This window comes from Pristiophorus japonicus, chromosome 13 (assembly GCF_044704955.1).
Source record: "Pristiophorus japonicus isolate sPriJap1 chromosome 13, sPriJap1.hap1, whole genome shotgun sequence".
Taxonomy (NCBI): domain Eukaryota; kingdom Metazoa; phylum Chordata; class Chondrichthyes; family Pristiophoridae; genus Pristiophorus; species Pristiophorus japonicus.
In genome coordinates this window covers 195,878,042-195,899,346 of record NC_091989.1, presented here as the reverse complement: position 1 = coordinate 195,899,346, position 21,305 = coordinate 195,878,042, and the positions used below count along the sequence as shown (strand labels likewise).

At 46.1% G+C, this 21,305-nt stretch overlaps 1 protein-coding gene across 6 annotated transcripts in view; it reads left to right on the top strand.

The window, feature by feature from the left end:
• zc3h18 (zinc finger CCCH-type containing 18) overlaps positions 1-21,305 on the top strand; it is a 142,927-nt gene that overhangs the window by 14,568 nt on the left and 107,054 nt on the right. For 4 of the 6 annotated variants that reach the window (XM_070898346.1, XM_070898350.1, XM_070898345.1 and 1 more), the window contains exons 2-3: positions 13,337-13,495; positions 18,762-19,513. In XM_070898346.1, the coding sequence (XP_070754447.1) occupies positions 18,779-19,513 (735 nt within the window). In that variant the 5' untranslated portion in view covers positions 13,337-13,495; positions 18,762-18,778. Of the gene's footprint in view, positions 1-12,544; positions 12,687-13,336; positions 13,496-18,761; positions 19,514-21,305 lie in introns of all 6 variants that reach the window. The other 2 variants (XM_070898347.1, XM_070898349.1) reach the window with 2 other exon arrangements.

Sequence of the window (21,305 nt, the reverse complement as noted above, 5' to 3'; positions counted from 1 at the left end):
ATGTTAGTACGTCTATCTTCCCAATGGATTTGCAGGATCTTGCGGAAGCAGCGCAGGTGGTACTTCTCCAGCACTTGGAGGTATCTGCTGTATATAGTCCACGTCTCTGAGCCATATAGGAGGACAGATATCGCTACTGCCCTGTAAACCATAAGCTTGATGCCAGATTTGAGGTCCTGGTCTTCAAACACTCTCTTCCTCAGGCGACCAAAGGCTGCGCTGGCACACGGGAGGTGGTGTTGGACCTCGTCATCGATGTCAGCCCTTGCTGGGATAGTAGGCTCCCGAGGTATGGAAAATGGTCCACATTGTCCAAGGCCGAACTGTGGATTTTGGTGGCAGTACTGTGTGGTGGGGTCAGGTTGGTAGAGGACCTTTGTCTTACGGGTGTTTAGAGTAAGGGCCTTGTATTCGTACGCCTCGGTGAAGGTGTTGACGATGGCTTGGAGACGCAAGCGTCGTCCGTGTACTGTAGTTCGATGACAGGATGGGATGGGATCTGGCCTGGAGGTGACGTAAGTTGAACAGGTTCCTATTGGTTCTGTAGTTTAGTTCCACTCCAGCGGGGAGCTTGTTGATAGAGAAATGGAGCACTGCAGTAAGGAAGAGCGTTGGTGCGATGATGCAGCCCTGCTTGACCCCGGTCCGGATGTCGATTGGGTCTGTGGTGGATCCGTTGGTCAGGATCACGGCTTGCATGTCGTTGTGTAGCAGGCAGAGGATGGTGATAAACTTTTGGGGTAACCAAAATGGAGGAGGACGCACCATAGTTCCTCACGGTTGACGGTGTCAAAGACAAGGGTTGGTGCTGTTCCCTGCATTTCTCTTGTTGTTGTCGCGCAGTGAAGATCATGTCCGTTGTACCCCTTAATGGACGGAATCCGGATTGTGACTCTGGGAGGAGCTCTTCAGCCAGTGGGAGAATACCGTTGAGGATTCGTGCGATGACTTTCCCAGTGGCTGACAGCAGGGAGATTCCTCTGTAGTTGCCGCAGTTGAACTTGTCCCCTTTTTTTTTGAAGTTGGTCATGATTTCGGCACCTCTCAGATCTCCTGGCATGCTCTCCTCCTTCCAGATAAGAGAGATGAGGTCATGCATTCATGCCAATAGAGCTTCTCCGCCATATTTTAGTGCCTCAGCGGGGATTCCATCTGCTCCTGATACCTTGTTCTTGAGCTGACGAATGGCCTTTTCTACCTCATGCAGGGCTGGGATTTTGCCGAGATCATGGCAGGTAGCGGGATGGAGTCGAGAACACTCGTATCGAAGGCAGAGTCTCGGTTAAGGAGATCTTCGAAGTGCTCCTTCCAGCGGGCCCAGACTGCCTCGGCGTCCTTAATGAGTGCCTCTCCGTTCTTGGCCAGCAGTGGGGTGGGGCCTTGGGTACTTGGGCTGTAGGTGGCCTTGACAGCGCTGAAGAATCCTCGCACGTCATGGTTGTTGGCCAGCTGCTGGATCTCCTGTGCTTTCTCCACCCACCATCTATTTTTTAGGTCGCGGGTTTTTTGTTGGACCTCGGCCTTCAGCCGCCTGTAGAGCTGCTTTGCTGCTCCCGAGTTGAGTTGCTGCTTTAAGTTCAGAAATGTCTTGCGCTTGCGGCTTTTTAGCTCCTGGCTCTCCTGGTCGCTCTTGTCAAACCAGTCTTGGTGTTTCCTAGTTGAGTGACTGAACGTCTCTTCACAGGCGCTGGTTATGGAGGCCTTGAGGGCTGTGGGCACTCTGTGTCTCGGGGTCATCGAGGGTCACCAGGTTGGCAGTGAGACGCTGGTTGTATAGATCTTTCTTTATTGGGTCTTTGAATGCCCCAGCGTTGAATTTCCTGCGGCATTGTTTCTGTTATGTCGCTGCTTTGGGGATGTTACTGACGGAGTGTATTAGGCGGTGGTCCGTCCAGCAGTCGTCGGCTCCTGTCATGGCGTGGGTGATGCAAACATCTTTGCGGTCCCTCACTCAGATGATGACTTAGTCGAGCAGATGCCAGTGCTTGGAGCGAGGGTGTTGACATGATGCCTTGTACTTGTCCCTCTGACGGAATAAGGTGTTGGTGATGGCAAGGTCGTGTTCTAGGCATTTTGTCAGGAGCAGGGTACCGCTGGAGTTCCCTACCCCTCTCTGCCGATTACTCCTCCCCAGAGGTCTGTGTCCTTACTGATTCTGGTGTTGAAGTCGCCGAGGGACTCTGGGCAGGGATTGTTCGAAGCTGGAATAGAATTCGTCTGGTCTCATCTGTTGCGTCGAGTGTTGGGGCGTATGCGCTGATGACCGTGGCACTCTAGTTCCGAGCTAGGGTGAGCCGGAGAGTCATGAGGCTTTCGTTTATCCTGCAGGGAGTAGACAGGACTGGTAAATCTGTCCTGCTGTCAGACCACATCCTGTCGGCTCATTATGGAGCGTTGCCAATTGCAGCCACTGAGATTTATAGGCCAGACTGGTTAAAGAGTAATGTATGTATGCAAGGGAGCAAGTAGCAAGTGGAAAGTAGAGCCTGGAGTAAGTCTGCCATTTTATTTGATATCCTGTTAACCAGATGATCAGATTGATCTCTCCTTACTGTCTGGCACTGTACTGTTAATGTGAACTCTGAAACAGACCGTCAAACAATCGGAATTCACCATGTGGGCTTTCAGCAGGTTTTTCAACGGGAATGGTAGAATAGTGGGTATGTTACTGGACTAGTAATCCAGAGGCCTGGGCCAATGGTCCAGAGATAAGAGTTCAAATTTAAATTCAGTCAATTAAATAAATCTGGAATAAAAAGCTAGTATCAATAATGGTGACCATGAAACTACCAGATTGTCATAAAAACCCATCTGGTTCACCAATGTCTTTAGGGAAGGAAATCTGCTGTCCTTACCTGGTCTATATGTGACACGAGACCCACAGCAATGTGGTTGACTCTTAACTGCCCTCTGAAATGCCCTGGTAAGTCACTCAGTTGTGAAGAAGGAGGCTGATCACCAACTTCTCAAGAACAATTAGGGACAAGCCAAAAATGCTGGCTTTGCCAGCGACATCCACATCCTGTAAATGAATTTAAAAAGCTAGTGAATTATTATACATACAGACCAGTAAGTTCCCAGGTTTTAGTGAATTATTGAGCCAGTTCAGGAAAGTCCCAGGGGTGGTCCCAATTTGTGTTGCATTAACTGAACATTAAGACGGATTGCAAAAGTTTCTATAGATATGTATCGAGAAAAAGGTTAGTAAAGACAAACGTAGGTCCCCTGCAGTCAGAATCAGGGGAAGTCATAACGGGGAACAAAGAAATGGCGGACCAATTGAACAAGTACTTTGGTTCGGTATTCACTAAGGAGGACACAAACAACCTTCCGGATATAAAAGGGGTCGGAGGGTCTAGTAAGGAGGAGGAACTGAGGGAAATCCTTATTAGTCGGGAAATTGTGTTGGGGAAATTGATGGGATTGAAGGCCGATAAATCCCCAGGGCCTGATGGACTGCATCCCAGAGTACTTAAGGAGGTGACCTTGGAAATAGTGGATGCATTGACAGTCATTTTCCAACATTCCATTGACTCTGGATCAGTTCCTATGGAGTGGAGGGTAGCCAATGTAACCCCACTTTTTAAAAAAGGAGGGAGAGAGATAACAGGAAATTATAGACCGGTCAGCCTGACATCGGTAGTGGGTAAAATGATGGAATCAATTATTAAGGATGTCATAGCAGTGCATTTGGAAAGAGGTGACATGATAGATCCAAGTCAGCATGGATTTGTGAAAGGGAAATCATGCTTGACAAATCTTCTGGAATTTTTTGAGGATGTTTCCAGTAGAGTGGACAAGGGAAACCAGTTGATGTGGTATATTTGGACTTTCAGAAGGCTTTCGACAAGGTCCCACACAAGAGATTAATGTGCAAAGTTAAAGCACATGGGATTGGGGGTAGTGTGCTGACATGGATTGAGAACTGGTTGTCAGACAGGAAGCAAAGAGTAGGAGTAAATGGGGACTTTTCAGAATGGCAGGCAGTGACTAGTGGGGTACTGCAAGGTTCTGTGCTGGGGCCCCAGCTGTTTACACTGTACATTAATGATTTAGAGGAGGGGATTAAATGTAGTATCTCCAAATTTGCGGATGACACTAAGTTGGGTGGCAGTGTGAGCTGCGAGGAGGATGCTATGAGGCTGCAGAGTGACTTGGATAGGTTAGGTGAGTGGGCAAATGCATGGCAGATGAAGTATAATGTGGATAAATGTGAGGTTATCCACTTTGGTGGTAAAAACAGAGAGCCAGACTATTATCTGAATGGTGACAGATTAGGAAAAGGGGAGGTGCAAAGAGACCTGGGTGTCATGGTACATCAGTCATTGAAGGTTGGCATGCAGGTACAGCAGGCGGTTAAGAAAGCAAATGGCATGTTGGCCTTCATAGTGAGGGGATTTGAGTATAGGGGCAGAGAGGTGTTGCTACAGTTGTACAGGGCCTTGGTGAGGCCACACCTGGAGTATTGTGTACAGTTTTGGTCTCCTAACCTGAGGAAGGGCATTCTTGCTATTGAGGGAGTGCAGCGAAGGTTCACCAGACTGATTCCCGGGATGGCGGGACTGACCTATCAAGAAAGACTGGATAAACTGGGCTTGTATTCACTGGAGTTCAGAAGAATGAGAGGGGACCTCATAGAAACGTTTAAAATTCTGACGGGGTTAGACAGGTTAGATGCAGGAAGAATGTTCCCAATGTTGGGGAAGTCCAGAACCAGGGGACACAGTCTGAGGATAAGGGGTAAGCCATTTAGGACCGAGATGAGGAGGAATTTCTTCACCCAGAGAGTGGTGAACCTGTGGAATTCTCTACCACAGAAAGTTGTTGAGCCCAATTCACTAAATATATTCAAAAGGGAGTTAGATGTAGTCCTTACTTACTAGGGGGATCAAGGGGTATGGTGAGAAAGCAGGAATGGGGTACTGAAGTTGCATGTTCAGCCATGAACTCATTGAATGGCGGTGCAGGCTAGAAGAGCTGAATGGCCTACTCCTGCACCTATTTTCTATGTTTCTATGATCTGAGACAGCTCATGTACTGATCTGAGCCTACCTCATGCTTGAAGTACACGTGGACTTTGGGTAAGGATAGGATCGGATTGGGTTGGCTGTGATGCCCCCATGGTCAAACTGACTGCTGTCAAGGGTCACACTTGGATTATTTGGGTCAGGCATCAGTGAGAGGCCAGTGGAGCTGTACCCCAAAAAGGATAATAACAGAGTAAGAAGGAATTGATGTTGTGCTCGTGCTGCAATTTTTTGTATTAAGAAAATTTTGACTCCACCATTAGTTAGGACAAACGTCTGCGCCGCCGCACAGCGGTCTGGAGGTCCTGCGCAGGCCTTTCATCGGCTTTTATGAGAAACAATGCAAGAAAATTTGAATGGGCCGCGCCAGTTAAAGTGCACCAAAAAAAAGGGAACATTGGTTAGGATGGGTCTCATTTAGTCATTTACTTTAAGGGACGTGGATGAAACATTGCAACAGATTTCAAAGTTGTAAGGATTCAGATGAGTGGGATGCCTGGAGACATGAGTGGTTCTCAGAGGGCTTGAACCTAACCGTTTCTACATTGGAACCGTTCTACCTGTGCACCAATGACTGAGCAACTGGTCAGAGGACAAGTGAATGCATTAGAGATGTTCTCTCTAAATTGGATTATAAGTTCGCACACATTCCTGTGCAGGCTTTTTTAAAGTTCCAGTACACACCTGTGAAAGATGGTTTTGGCTTTTGTTGTTTTGGCAGATTTGTGACTTGTCAGTTGCTTGTCCTGGCATCAGCTGGGCTTCATTCTGTGTCCTGGAGCAGGGATTGGACAGGGTGCGAGTGCTAAAAATCCTATTGTCACCATAAGTTTACCATCAGACAGATGATGAGACGTTTGAGGACAATGTTCACTGGAGTGAACTGACCGCCCAAAACAACAGGAAAGCTGCCAATGTGGAATAGTACAGATTAGAAATATTTTGGTGTGGTGAGAGGACTAAGGACTGTAAGGAAGTGTAGGAACAAGGGTTGGCCATTTAGCCCCTCGAGCCTGCAAGAACTCGAGTAATAACACACAGCTCAAAACATTTGCAGGTATACGTTAGGTGAGCTGGCACAGGACTTGAGTAAAAGATTAAACATTTTAAGCTGCATTTACATTCCAGGATTGCATCTAATGGCAGACTCCCAGTTCTCCCTCCGTCAGTATAAATATTTCAGTGCACCTGGAACGTACAGCATCGTAGGTCCCTCTAAGCAGAGTCTACAAATCTACCATCAGGTTAAAACAGTCAAACTGGCCCCTGTATTTGCATTTTAATTACAATCGTTTCTCTGCATTACTCAGGAGACTGGTATGTAAAGTTTTTGACTGAAAAATAAAAGATGCAGAACTTTACTCTCCGTAAATAGTTATGTAAAAATAAATAATGTAAAAGCACCTTTAGTAACAAGCTCCCTCATGCTAGGACCTGTTCAAAATATGTGGGCTAGTAGACACTAGTTTATTTTAAGGAACCGGGTGGTGCAAGTACCTGTATGAGTCTGTTGGGCCTTGTTTATTCAGTAGCTGGCGCTGAGGTTCTGGTTGTGGGAGCTTAAGATTGAGTAGAGTACACAGCACTGAAACAGGCAATTTGGCCCAGCAGGTCTATGCTGATGTTTATGCCCCACACGTACCTTCTCCCACCCCTCTTCATCTCACTATCAGCGTATCCTTCTATTCCTTTCTCCCTCATGTGTTTATCTAGCTTCCCCTTAAATGCATCTATGCTTTTCGCCTCAACCATTGCTTGTAGCGAGTTCCACATTCTCACCACTCTGGGTAAAGAAATTTCTCCTAAATTCCCTGTTGGATTTATTAGTGACTCATAACATCTTCTCTACGTCCACGCTATCAAACCCCTTCATAATTTTCAAGACCTCTATCAGCCTTCTCCTTTCTAGAGAGTGACAGTTAATTCAGGTCCTGAACTTGGGGAAAGGTAACTTCGATGGTATGAGACGTGAATTGGCTAAAATAGACTGGCGAGTGATACTTAAAGGGTTAACGGTGGATAGGCAATGGCAAACATTTAAAGATCACATGGATGAACTTCAACAATTGTACATCCCTGTCTGGACTAAAAATAAAACTGGGAAGGTGGCTCAACCATGGCTAACAAAGGAAATTAAGGATAGTGTTAAACCCAAGGAAGAGGCATAAAAATTGGCCAGAAAAAGCAGCAAACCTGAGGACTGGAAGAATTTTGTAATACAGCAGAGGAGGACAACGGGTTTCATTAGGAGGGGAAAAATAGAGTATGAGAGGAAGCTTGCTGGGAACCTAAAAACTGACTGCAAAAGCTTCTGTAGATATGTGAAGAGAAAAAGATTGGTGAAAACAAACATAGGTCCCTTGCAGTCAGATTCAGGTGAATTTATAATGGGGAACAAAGAAATGGCGGACCAGTTAAACAAATACTTTGGTTCTGTCTTCACGAAGGAAGACAAATAACCTTCCGGAAATATTAGGGGACCGAGGGTCTAGTGAGAAGGAGGAACTGAAGGAAATCCTTATTGTGTTAGGGAAATTGATGGTATTGCAGGACGATAAATTCCTGGGGCCTGATAGTCTGCATCCCAGAGTACTTAAGGAAGTGGCCCTAGAAATAGTGGATGCATTGGTGATCATTTTCCAACAGTCTATCGACTCTGGATCAGTTCCTGTGGACTGGAGGGTAGCTAATGTAACACCACTGTTTAAAAAAGGAGAGAGAGAGAAAATGGGTAATTATAGACCGATTAGCCTGACATCAATAGTGGGGAAAATGTTGGAATCAATTTTTAAAGATGAAATAGCAGCGCATTTGGAAAGCAGTGACAGGATCGGTCCAAGTCAGCATGGATTTATGAAAGGGAATTATGCTTGACAAATCTTCTGGAATTTTTTGAGGATGTAACTAGTAGAGTGGACAAGGGAGAACCAGTGGATGTGATGTATTTGGACTTTCAAAAGGTTTTTGACAAGGTCCCACACAAGAGATTGGTGTGCAAAATCAAAGCACATGGTGTTGGGGGTAATGTACTGACGTGGATGGAGAACTGGTTGGCAGACAGGAAGCAAAGAGTTGAGATAAACGGGTCCTTTTCAGAATGTCAGGCAGTGACTAGTGGAGTGCCGCAGGGCTCAGTGCTGGGACTACAGTGGGATGAGGGCAGAATTGGCTAAAGTAGACTGGGAACACAGACTAAACGGTGGCATAATTGAGGAACAGTGGAGGGCTTTTAAGGAGCTCTTTCATAGTGCTCAACAAAAATATATTCCAGTGAAAAAGAAGGGCGGTAAGAGAAGGGATAACCAGCCGTGGATAACCAAGGAAATAAAGGAGAGTATCAAATTAAAAACCAACGCGTATAAGGTGGCCAAGGTTAGTGGGAAAACAGAAGATTGGGAAAATTTTAAACGACAGCAAAGAATGACCAAGAAAGCAATAAAGAAAGGAAAGATAGATTACAAAAGTAAACTTGCGCAAAACATAAAAACAGATAGTAAAAGCTTTTACCGATATATAAAACGGAAAAGAGTGACAAAAGTAAATGTTGGTCCCTTAGAAGATGAGATGGGGGATTTAATAATGGGAAATGTGGAAATGGCTGAGACCTTAAACAATTATTTTGCTTCAGTCTTCACAGTGAAAGACACAAAAACCATGCCAAAAATTGCTGGTCACGGGAATGTGGGAAGGGAGGACCTTGAGACAATCACTATCACTAGAGAGGTAGTGCTGGACAGGCTAATTGGACTCAAGGTAGACAAGTCCCCATGTCCTGATGAAATGCATCCCAGGGTATTAAAAGAGATGGCGGAAGTTATAGCAGATGCATTCGTTATAATCTACCAAAATTCTCTGGACTCTGGGGAGGTACCAGCGGATTGGAAAGCAGCTAATGTAACGCCTCTGTTTAAAAAAGGGGGCAGACAAAAGGCAGGTAACTATAGGGCGGTTAGTTTAACATCTGTAGTGGGGAAAATTCTTGAAGCTATCATTAAGGAAGAAATAGTGGGACATCTAGATAGGAATAGTGCAATCAAGCAGACGCAACATGGATTCATGAAGGGGAAATCATGTTTAACTAATTTACTGGAATTCTTTGAGGATATAACGAGCATGATGGATAGAGGTGTACCGATGGATGTGGTGTATTTAGATTTCCAAAAGGCATTCGATAAGGTGCCACACAAAAGGTTACTGCAGAAGATAAAGGTACGCGGAGTCAGAGGAAAGGTATTGGCATGGATCGAGAATTGGCTGGCTAACAGAAAGCAGAGAGTCGGGATAAATAGGTCCTTTTCGGGTTGGAAATCGGTGGTTAGTGGTGTGCCACAGGGATCGGTGCTGGGACCACAACTGTTTACAATATACATAGATGACCTGGAAGAGGGGACAGAGTGTAGTGTGGCAAAATTTGCAGATGACACAAAGATTAGTGGGAAAGCGGGTTGTGTAGAGGACAAGAGAGGCTGCAAAGAGATTTAGATAGGTTAAGTGAATTGGCTAAGGTTTAGCAGATGGAATACAATGTCGGAAAATGTGAGGTCATCCACCTTGGGGGGGGGGGGGGGAGAGAGGGGAGAAACAGTAAAAGGGAATATTATTTGAATGGGGAGAAAATACAACATGTTGCGGTGCAGAGGGACATGGGGGTCCTTGTGCATGAAACCCAAAAAGTTAGTTTGCAGGTGCAGCAGGTAATCAGGAAGGCGAATGGAATGTTGGCCTTCATTGCGAGAGGGATGGATTACAAAAGCAGGGAGGTCCTGCTGCAACTGTATAGGATATTGGTGAGGCCGCACCTGGAGTACTGCGAGCAGTTTTGGTCACCTTACTTAAGGAAGGATATACTAGCTTTGGAGGGGGTACAGAGACGATTCACTAGGCTGATTCCGGAGATGAGGGGGTTACCTTATGATGATAGATTGAGTAGACTGGGTCTTTATTCGTTGGAGTTCAGAAGGATGAGGGGTGATCTTATAGAAACATTTAAAATAATGAAAGGGATAGACAAGATAGAGGCAGAGAGGTTGTTTCCACTGGTCGGGGAGACTAGAACTAGGGGGCACAGCCTCAAAATACAGGGGAGCCAATTTAAAACCGAGTTGAGAAAGAATTTCTTCTCCCAGAGGCTTGTGAATCTGTGGAATTCTCTGCCCAAGGAAGCAGTTAAGGCTAGCTCATTGAATGTATTCAAATCACAGATAGATAGATTTTTAACCAATAAGGGAATTGAGGGTTATGGGGAGCGGGCGGGTAAGTGGAGCTGAGTCCACGGCCAGATCAGCCATGATCTTGTTGAATGGCGGAGCAGGCTCGAGGGGCTAGATGGCCTACTCCTGTTCCTAATTCTTATGTTCTTAACAATATGCATTAATGATTTAGTGTAGAATTGAGTGTAGTATCTTCAAATTTACAGATGACACTAAAACTGAGTGGCGGTGTGAGCTGTGAGGAGGATGCTAAAAGGCTGCAGGGTGACTTGGACATGTTGGGTGAGTGGGCAAATGCAAGACAGATGCAGCATAATGTGGATAATGAGGTTATCCACTTTGGGGGAAAAAACACGAAGGCAGAATATTATCTGAATGGCGGCAGATTAGGAAAGGGGGAGGTGCAACGAGACCTGGGTGTCATGGTACATCAGTCATTGAAAGTTGGCATGCAGGTACAGCAGGTGGTGGTGAAGAAGGCAAATGGTATGTTGGCCTTCATAGCCAGGGGATGTATCGGAGCAGGGTGGTCTTACTGCAGTTGTACAGGGCCTTGGTGAGGCCTCACCTGGAATATTGTGTTCAGTTTTGGTCTCCTAATCTGAGGAAAGACGTTCTTGCTATTGAGGGAGTGCAGTGAAGGTTCACCAGACTGATTCCTGGGATGGCAGGACTGACATATGAGGAGAGACTGGATCAACTGGGCCTTTATACACGAGTTTAGAAGGATGAGAGGGGATCTCATAGAAACTTATAAGATTCTGATGGACAGGTTAGATGCGGGAAGAATGTTCCCGATGATGAGGGAAGTCCAGAACCAGGGGACACAGTTTTAGGATAAGGAGTAGGCCATTTAGGACTGAGATGAGGAGAAACTTCTTCACTCAGAGAATTGTTAACCTGTGGAATTCCCTGCCGCAGAGAGTTGTTGATGCCAGTTCATTGGATATATTCAAGAGGGAGTTGGATATGGCCCTTACGGCTAAAGTGATCAAGGGGTATGGAGACAAAGTAGGAAAAGGATACTGAAGGAATGATCAGCCATGATCTTATTAAATGGCGGAGCAGGCTCGAGGGGCCATATGGCCTACTTCTTAAGTTCTTATAGAAATACATAATGCCCTCAGTGCGAGTGACTCTAGTGGATTATCTTTTCTTGCCCTCTCTGCAGTTCTTTACATGGTTGTCAGAAAAGAGATCAAGTAGAATGATTGAGGGAATGAAGTGATTGGATTATATGGACTGGTTATGTACATTAGGCATATTTTCATTGGATAAGAGAAGGTTGAGAGGTGATATGAATTATGTTTTTAGGATTCTAAAGGGACTGGATAATGTCAACTTATGGCAAGCTATTTCTCCTCGTCCAGAACAGTAGAACCAGAGGATACAGTCTGTGCTTCCATAGTATTACAGCACAAAATCAGGTCATTCAGCCCAACAGGTCCATGCTAGTGTTTATGCTCCACATGAACTTCCTCCCAACCCTCTTCATCTCATCCTACCAACATTATCCTTCTATTCCCCTCTCCCTCATGTGCTTATCCCACTTCCCCTTAAATGCATCTCTGCTATTCCCTCCAACCACTCCATGTGGTAGTGAGTTCCATATTCTCACCACTCTGAGTAAAAATGTTTCTCTTAAATTCCCTGTTGGATTTATTAGTGACTATTTTATATTTATGGCCCCTAGTTTTTGGTCTCGCCCACAAGTGGAAGCATCTTGTCTACTTCTACCCTATCAAACTGTTTCAAAATCTTGAACTCTATTAGATCACCTCTTAGCCTTTCTAGAGAAAAGAGCCCCAGCCTGTTCAGTCTTTCCTGATGGATATAATCCCAGTAAATCAGTTTTTTCACCACCTCCAGTGCCTCTGTATCCTTTCTATAATCTGGAGACCAGAATTGCACATAGTGCACTAAGTGTGGTCTAACCAAAGCTCCACATAAATTTAACATAACATCTCTACTTTTTAATTCTCTCTCTCTAAAATGAACTCCGGTGCTTTGTTTGCTTTTTTATGACCTTATTAACCTGTGTAGCTACTGTTAGTGGTTTGTTAACCTGTACCCCCAGATCCCTCTACTCCTCTACCCCACTTACACAAGTGACTTCCTTATTCTTCCTATCAAAATGTACCACCTCACACTTATCTACAGGCAACTCTCGATTACCCGGGTCCCTCGGGGATTGGGCTATTCCGGGTAAATGATTTTTCCGTTAGGGTGAGTCTACATTTTAAAGTTAAAGCTTTAATGAATCAATACAATCAGCTACAAACAGTAACAAAAGATGGACATTACCAGCATGCATGTACAGGTTCTGTGCCTGGAACCCGGTGCCGGCCCTGCGCCCATTCCCAACGTCAGCGGCGGCCACGAGAGACAGCAGCTGCAGCAGCGCGCGCACACTCCAGCAAAGCGAGGGCAGAGGAGGGTGATTTTTACGGTGAGAGAATGTGCGAGTGTGCGCGAGAGAGAGAGAGAGAGAATGAGCAAATACAAATGAGCAGTGTTTGGAAGGTGTTTTTCCAAATTATTTGGAGCTGTCTTTTCACTTCGTAACAGAATTTTAAATCCCATTACAACGGTTTCCTTTGGATCCATGTACGGATATTCGAGTGTTGCCTGTATTGAAGTTCATTTGCCAATTACGCACCCATTTTGCAAATTTATTCATGTTTTCCTGTAGTTTGTTGGCAGTCCCCAATTTGATTTCTGCAAATTTTGAAATTGTAATTTGAATTCCCGAATCTAAATTGTTTACGTAAATGGTGAACAGTGATCCCTGCACCGATCCTTGTGGAACGCCACGTATCACCTTTTGCCAATCTGAGTAATTACCTTCAAGCCCGACAACAATAGAAAAATACTACGGATGCTGGAAATTTGAAATAAAAACAAAATGCTGGAAATGCTCAGCAAGTCGGGCAGCATCTACAAGAGAGAAAGCGAGTTAATGTTTCAGATTGTTCTGATGAATGGGCAGTGACCTGAAACATTTAACACTCTTTCTCTCTTCACAGTTCCTGACCAGAATATTTCCAGCATTTTCCACTGTTGCGTTTAACCCCATCTCTCTTGTTTTCTGTTTTGTAGCCAGCTCGCTGTCCATTCTGCTACCTGTCCCCTGACTCCACAGTTGTGAGTCTACTATGCGGTACCTTATCGAAGGCCTTTTGAAAATCCATATATATTACATCTACTGCATTACTCTTGTCTACCCTTTCTGGTACTTCAAACAAAGAATTCAATAAGGTTGGTCCAGCATGACTTTCCCTTTTGAAATCCATGATGACTATTCTTTATTATATTTTCAGTTTCTAGTTGTTTTTCTTGGAGGGTAAATTCAATAATATTTCAGTGAGCGAGTGGTCAATCTATGAAACAGACTCGCTCGGAAGATGGTGAAAGCAGTTAGTTCATTCAACTACAAGTTTGACGATTTCTTTCAGAAACTAACGTTAAAAAAATTAATTCTCGGGGTATGGGCATTGCTAGCAAGGCCGGCATTTATTGCTCATTCCTAGTTTCCCGTGAGAAGGTGGTGGTGAGCCATCTTGAACTGCTGCAGTTCATGTGGTGAAAGTGCTCCCACAATGCTGTTGGGCAGGGAGTTGCAGGATTTTAGAATACAACACGTGATACGGTGTGTGCTGAGTGTAGAATGCCTGGGAGGAAAAAGTTGACTTTGGACCTATGGTTCCCAAAGCTCTCCTCCACTGGGGTTTTCCTCGTGTCATGTCTGGATCTGTTATAGACTCTGATAGAGATTGATCGCTCTGATTTAGTCAACAACTCCATTATCATTGTATTATGGAACTACGAATGGGAGGAGAACTAGATGGACTGTGGTCTTTTTTTGTCTAGAAGTTAGTATGCCGGTACAGCAAGTAATCAGGAAGGCAAATGGAATGTTGGCCTTTATTGAAAGGGGGATAGTCCTGCTACAACTGTACAGGGTATTGGTGAGGCCACACCTGGAGTACTGCGTACAGTTTTGGTCTCCTTATTTAAGGAAGGATATTTTTGCATTGGAGGCTGTTCAGAGAAGGGTCACTAGGTTGATTCCAGAGATGAGGGCGTTGACTTATGAAGATAGGAGTTCAGAAGAATGAGGGACGATCTTATCGAAACATGTAAGATAATGAAGGAGCTCGACAAGGTGGATGCAGAGAGGTTATTTCCACTCATAGGGGGAGCTAAAACTAGGGGGCATCTTCTCAGAATAAGGGGCTGCCCATTTAAAACTGAGATGAGGAGGAATTTCTTCTGAGGATTGTAAATCTGTGTAATTCTCTGCCCGAGAGCTATGGAGGTTGGATCATTGAATATATTTAAGGCGGAGGTAGACAGATTTTTGAGCAATAAGGGAATAAAGGGTTATGGGGAGCGGGCAGGGAAGTGGAGCTGAATCCATGATCAGATCAGCCTGATCTTATTAAATGGCGGAGCAGGCTCGAGTGGCCAAATGGCCTACTCCTGCTCCTATTTCTTATAGTTCTTATGTCCTCCTCCCTCATTGCAAAGTCTGCATAGTCACTCTCTTTTCTGAAAACGGATGCAAAGTATTCATTATGCATCCTACCCATGTCTTCCACCTCTACACACAGATTTCCTTTATGGTCTCTAGCAGGCCCCACTCTTTCTCTAGTTATCCTCTTGTTCTTAACGTATTTATAAAACATCTTTGGGATTTCTCTGATTTTACTTGCCAACATTTTTTCATGCTCTCTTTGCTTTCCTGGTATCTTTGTTAATTGCAACCCCGCACTTATACTCCTCTAGAGTTTCTGCAGTATTGAGTTCTTGGTATCTATCATAAGCTACCCTTTTTAAAAATCTTATCCTATATGTCCCTTGACATCCAGAGGACTCTAGATTTGTTAGCCCCATCTTTTTTTTTAAGGGAACATACTTGCTCTGTACCCTCAGGATCTCTTCGAATGCCACCCACTGCTCTGACACTGATTTACTATCAAGTAGCCATTTCCAGTCCACTTTGGCCGAATCCCATCTCAGCACAGTAAAATTGGCTTTCCCCCATAATCCCATTTGGTTACTTGCGCTTGTAGCTCACCAACTTTATTTACCACGTTTTATCCTATTGTTCTTCTATTCACTAGCGTGTGGTACTGCGAGTCATCATCATAGGCACTTGCTCGGAGTCGAGGATGACTTGCTTCCACTGTCAGTGAGTTATCAGGTGATTGAGGAGTCCAATGTGAGAGCTACAGTCTCTGTCACAGTAGTTGAAGGAAAGGGTGGTTGGGGAGCCTGGTTTGACGCACTATCCTTCGGCTGTCTACGCTTGGTTTCTGCTTGTTCTCGGCGATGGGACTCGAGCGTCCTCCCGGATGCTCTTCCTCCACTTTGGATGGCCGTGGGCCAGGGATTCCCAGGAGTTGGTGGGGATGTTGCACTTTATCAAGGTGGCTTTGAGGGTGTCCTTGAAGCGTTTCCTCTGCCCACCTGGGGCTCGCTTGCCGTGTCGAAGCTCCGCATAGTGCACTTGCTTTGCGAGTCTCGTGTTGGATATGCGGGTGATGTGGCCTGCCCAGCGGAGCTGGTCGAGTGTGGTCAGTGCTTCAATGCTGGGGATGTTGGCCTGAGCGAGAACACTGACGTTAGTGCATCTGTCCTGCCGATGGATTTGCAGGATCTTGCAGTGGCAGCAGTGGTGGTACTTCTCCAGCGTTTTGAGGTGTCTGCTGGAAATAGTCCATGTCTCTGAGCCATACAGGAGGGCGGGTATCACTCCTGACCTGTAGACCATGAGCTTGGTGCCGGATTTGAGGTCTGGTCTTCAAGCACTCTACTCCTCAGGCGACTGAAGGCTGCGCTGGCGCACTGAAGGTGGTGTTGGACCTCATCTTCACTGTCTGCTCTTGCTGACAGTCGGCTCCCGAGGAATGGAAAATGGTCCACTTGTCGAAGACCTCGTCGTGGATTTTGATAACCGGGGTGCAGTGCTGTGCGGCGGGGTCAGGTTGGTCGACGACCTTTGTCTTACGGATGTTTAGCACAAGGCCCATGCTCTCGTACGCCTTGGTGAAGGTGTTGACAATGGCTTGGAGTTCGGCCTCCGAGTATACGCAGACGCAAGCATCGTCTGCGTACTGCAGCTCAATGACAGAGGATGGGACGACCTTGGATCTGGCCTGGAGGCAACGGAGGTTGAACAGATTCCCATCTGTTCTATAATTTAGCTCCACTCCGGCAGGGAGCTTGCTAAGGGTGAGATGTAGCATTGCAGCAAGGAAGATCAAAAAGAGCGTTGGTGCAATGACCCTGGTCCGGATGTGGATTGGATCTGTGATGGATCACGGCTTGCATGGCATCGTGGAACAGGATGGTGACAAACCTTTGAGGGCAGCCGAAACCGAGGAGGATGCTCCATAATCCCTCTTCTGTTCTTGTATTCACTAGCGTGTGGTACTGCGAGTAATCCAACCATTACGACATTTTGAGGTCCTGCATTTTAACTTTCGAGCTCCTGAAACTCTGACTGCCAGACCTCAACCCTTTTTCTTCTCAGTCGTTGGTCCCCACATAGACCACAACTTCTAGCTGTTCCCATCCCCCCCAATAAAATATTTTGTACATTCTCTGATGTACTCTACCCTGGCACTAGGCAGGCAACACACCTTGTACTGGCATCAGTGGTTGCAGAAATGCCTGTATCATTATGACCAATGTTGCTGTAATTATTTTCAGTGTGCGGCCCTTTAAGGGGCTGTGCGGCTCATTCACAGTTCCGCGCAGGCGAGAAACTTAACATTATAAAAGCTGATTATGGGCTGTGCGGGACTGGCAGAAAGCTGTGCAGCGCAGCTTAGAAGGAACGTTGCCCCAGACCACTGCATTTCTATACTTTCCTGTGCTTCCCCCATGCGAAGTTTGCCCCATGGTGGTGTAGGTGTGCTCTAGCCTGCACTCCCCCAAGGCATTGTTCCCCTCACTGGTATTCAGCACTGGTTGAGTGTGCCACACTCCCATAGGATTCCTGTACTGCCTGCCTTTTCCTACCCTGCCAGATGGCCACCTATTTTCTGTCCTCCTGAATCCTCTGTAACTGCGGGTTTGCCACCTCTTTAATCGTGCGCACCATGAAATTCTCAGCCTTCCTTATGCCCTGCAGTGACTGCAGCCGCTCCTCATGACTCCGAGCAACTGGGGGCATTTCCTGCACATGTGGTTATCCAGGGCACATGAAGCGTCTGGGCGTTCCCACATGGCACAGGAATTGCAGGCGCAGGCCTTGGGTGTCCAGCACTTTACTTAAGTCTATCGACTTATATACACGTTTTTAGATTAGTGTCTCTCTACTCCTTTATTATTTAATTACTTATGTATACAAGGTTTTTATTTAATGCAATTCGATCCCATTAATGTTGGTATCCTCTACTTAGTTAATTTTAATGTTATCACCTGAGATATAATTAATTACTCTGGTTATTTATATATTTACTGTTGCCTCTTGGTTTAAATTACTTGGTACTTTCTGGAGTCAGTGACTTGAGATGTGGTTTCATGGGCGCTGGCTGAACTGTACCTCCTCCAACCGGGAGATCTTCAGTTATGATCTGGAACAGTGTGTCGGCAGATTTGTAGAATGGGGTGAAGATGGGGGTGTGCTTAGGACAGTGAGTCCGATTCTGTTCTCACAGGTGCATATCCAGTAGGGGTTGTTCCCAGCTATCAGAAGCAGGAACCCTGGCTGTTTATCTTTCTCTTTTGCCCTCTGTCTAAACAAGGAATGCGAAGCCAGTTACACTTCCTCAACTGCTGCCCTGGCTGAGATCAATCAATTCAACACAGACTGGCGATTAAATGTGGCAACTTCATTTTTTTGATGCTGTTCAGTACCACAGCATGTGTTCTAATCAGAGCTTCTAGCATAGATTTGGTTCCTCACTGCAGAATTTCATTTGTCCTGGGGAATTTCTAGTTCCCAGGAGCACTGGTAGAGCCCACCTCCTGCCACGAGAAGTGGACTGTACCAGCTCTGCTGCCCCCCCTCACTTCCGATTCTGCCGATGCTCCCTCCTGTTCCTGATTTTGACTTCATTGCTCCTTGTTCCATAATTCAGCCCCTACCGAGTTATTAGCTGGCTGAGGCCTAAACGACTGGTGCTGCTTTCCTGGCTGGCTCTTCCAGATCTCTGCTCTGCTCTGCCTGCTGGCTGATGCACATCTCTGCTGCTTTGGTTCAGCCTCATCACTTCTTGTCAGGCTTACTGTACGTTTTTAGTTCATGTCTTTCTTTAAACCTATGCTGGTTTTCTTTATTTAAATTGCTGCTGTTAACATTTTCTTGGGAAATAAATGTGTTTTGACTACTTAGTAATATGCCATAGAAACTGAATTTGAGGTTTTGATTATAGCCCACTGGAGAAGCATCGGGTCTGAATATTTAGTGCTGTTTTATGTGCTGATATTCATAACGTACTCCGTATAATAGGGAAAATTCTGTAGAACCCTGTGAGTGAAATATATTTACGTACTCTTCTCTTTGTAACAGAATAACATTGTTCTCCAATGGATGTCTCCGATAGTCCTGATCGTGACCCTCGTTCCCCAGAGGACCAGCTCTCCGATGATGACGATGACCTATTGCTTGAGGGAGGGCATGAAAATAATGAGGAGGATGTAGACAAAGGTTCAGACAATGATGGAGAATGCATTGATTCTGAGGACAACGACCATTGCAGTGATGCCGAGATTCACAGTATTGGTGAGCCTGACAATGAGGGGAGTCGGGACGATGGGGAAACACGTGACTCAGAGGTGGACGAAGAGGAGGAGGAGGAAAAGTTGAGGGAGGAAGGCGATTACAGTGAAGAAAGTGGAAATGATGGAGATAATGAGGAGCCACCTAAGGACTTAGATGCAGAATCTGACCGAGACAATGTCGCAAGTCCAAAAAGAACTTGCAGTGCTGAGCGAACTGAAAAGGCTGTCTCTGAGAAGCAGGATTCACAAGCCGAGGAGGAGGCTGCAAATGATTCCAAGGACGAAGCATCCTCTGTCACCAGGGACCTGGATGAACATGAGCTGGACTATGATGAGGAGGTTCCTGAAGAGCAGCCAGGGGCTGTGACAGAAGACAGCGAAAAACAAAGCACGGAGGAGAAAAGTAGCGATTCGCCAAAGGAGGGAGAAATGGAAAAAAGTCAACTGGAAGAGAGAAAGTCTGAAAGAGAAAGAAAAGATTCATTTCGGGAGCGGAAAAAAGATGAGGACGATGGGGAGCTTGATGAAGGAGAAGTTGAGGTATGAACTTAAACAATTGTATCCTCAGTAATATAGAATGCGATGCAAGGATGACAGCCATTGAAGTCCTTGTATTGTACCCCTGAAGTACTTTGTTGCACTTCTGCGCTCTCTGACTGGAGACCCTGCTGTAGCTGGTATTTGGTGTGGAACTCTTTCAATTTATACTCTGAGAAGTCATCAAGTCTGTGTCTCTCTCCCTCATCACCATTCTCTCATCTTTCTCTTCCCCCTACCCCTCTGGCTGCCTTTATCATTCCTCGCTGGTCTTTTTTCTTCCCATTTTTGCATTCTCCCCACACTCTTCCTCCTGGTCTCTTTTGTTCTCCCTCTCCCACCCACCCTGCCGTCCTCTCTCTCTCTCTCTCTCTCTCTCTTCCCCCCCCCCCCCCCCCGCCGCCCTCTCTTCCCCTCCTCCCCCCCCCCGCCCTCTCTTCTTCTCCTCCCCCCCGCCCTCTCTTCCCCTCCTCCCCCCCCGCCCTCTCTTCCCCTCCTCCCCCCCCGCCCTCTCTTCCCCTCCTCCCCCCCGCCCTCTCTTCCCCCTCCCTCCTGCCCCCCCGCCCTCTCTACCCCCCTCCTGCCCCCGCCCTCTGTTGTCCCCCCCCTCCTGCCCCCGCCCTCTGTTGTTCTCCCCCCCCCCCTCCTGCCCCCCGCCCTCTGTCCCCCCCCCCCCCCCGCCCTCGCGTCGCTTCTTCGCCCCCCCACCCCCCTGCCCTCGCGCCATCTTCCATTCGTTGTCTCTCTATTGCTCACTTTTCACCCCCTTCCCTCATCATCTTTCTGAATTCCCCGCTGCGCGCATATCTCCTCCTGCCTAGCACAAGACTGCTGACACCTTCCCTGCCCCACACTTTGCACCCACCCAGATCTTCGTGTTACATTATGTCATTGGTAGTAAAAAGAAAGACCTTGTATTTGTATAGCATTTTTCATGCCTCTGGACATCCCATAGTTCTTCAATGAATGAAGTACAGGCAGTGGGAAATTTCCGAGTTCTGTGTACTGGTAAGCTGCGTGCTTCTAGTTGGCTAAAAAGGGTGGAAAACAAAATCCTAAAAGCAAATGTACTCGTTTGGGAAACATTAACCAATCTGCGCCAAAGCTCTTGGGACTTGGATGAGTGAGGTTTGTCCCTGTGAGGAGAGATCATGCGCACTCTTTGAGCAAACAAATTCTCCAGAAGTAGCCTTCTCAATAGCTTGGTTCAGAGAATTGTATACTTATTGATGTTTCCTTGCATGTCAGATATATACACGGTGCACTAAAGCAAGCTCTAAGCCACACTAGTGTACCCCTCCCCTTCTCTCCAGGCAAAAATAAGCGTGGAAAGCAAAAATGATTGGGGAATATAAATGACAGGTGTGTGAACGCCTTTATAAACTGTACGCGTTCTCTGTCTGTAGCTTTCAGATCAGGTTGTTGTGACATAATTTCATTTGCTTTTAGGATTTCGTTTTCCACCCTTTTTAGCTTCTCAATTTTCCTCCCTCCCCCGCTCCTCCCCTCGCCCCTTCTGCCTTTTAGATTTGAAATAGAAATATGTCAAAGTTGCAGTGGGTGTTTTTGTGTCCATTGTGACGGTAATGCGGGGACATTCTTTGTATTTATCTGTGTTCTGGGAATGCTTAATGCTGTCACTGAAAATATTTTTTTTAAGTTCTGCTTCTTCAGAAGAAACTTAAGTACGCGAATGAGCTAAAGGTTTAATATAAAATATAAGAACAGAAAAAGTTCCTTTTGCCCAACAAGGTTTGCCCCCCCCTGTTGATTGACGTATATCCCACCTCGGACC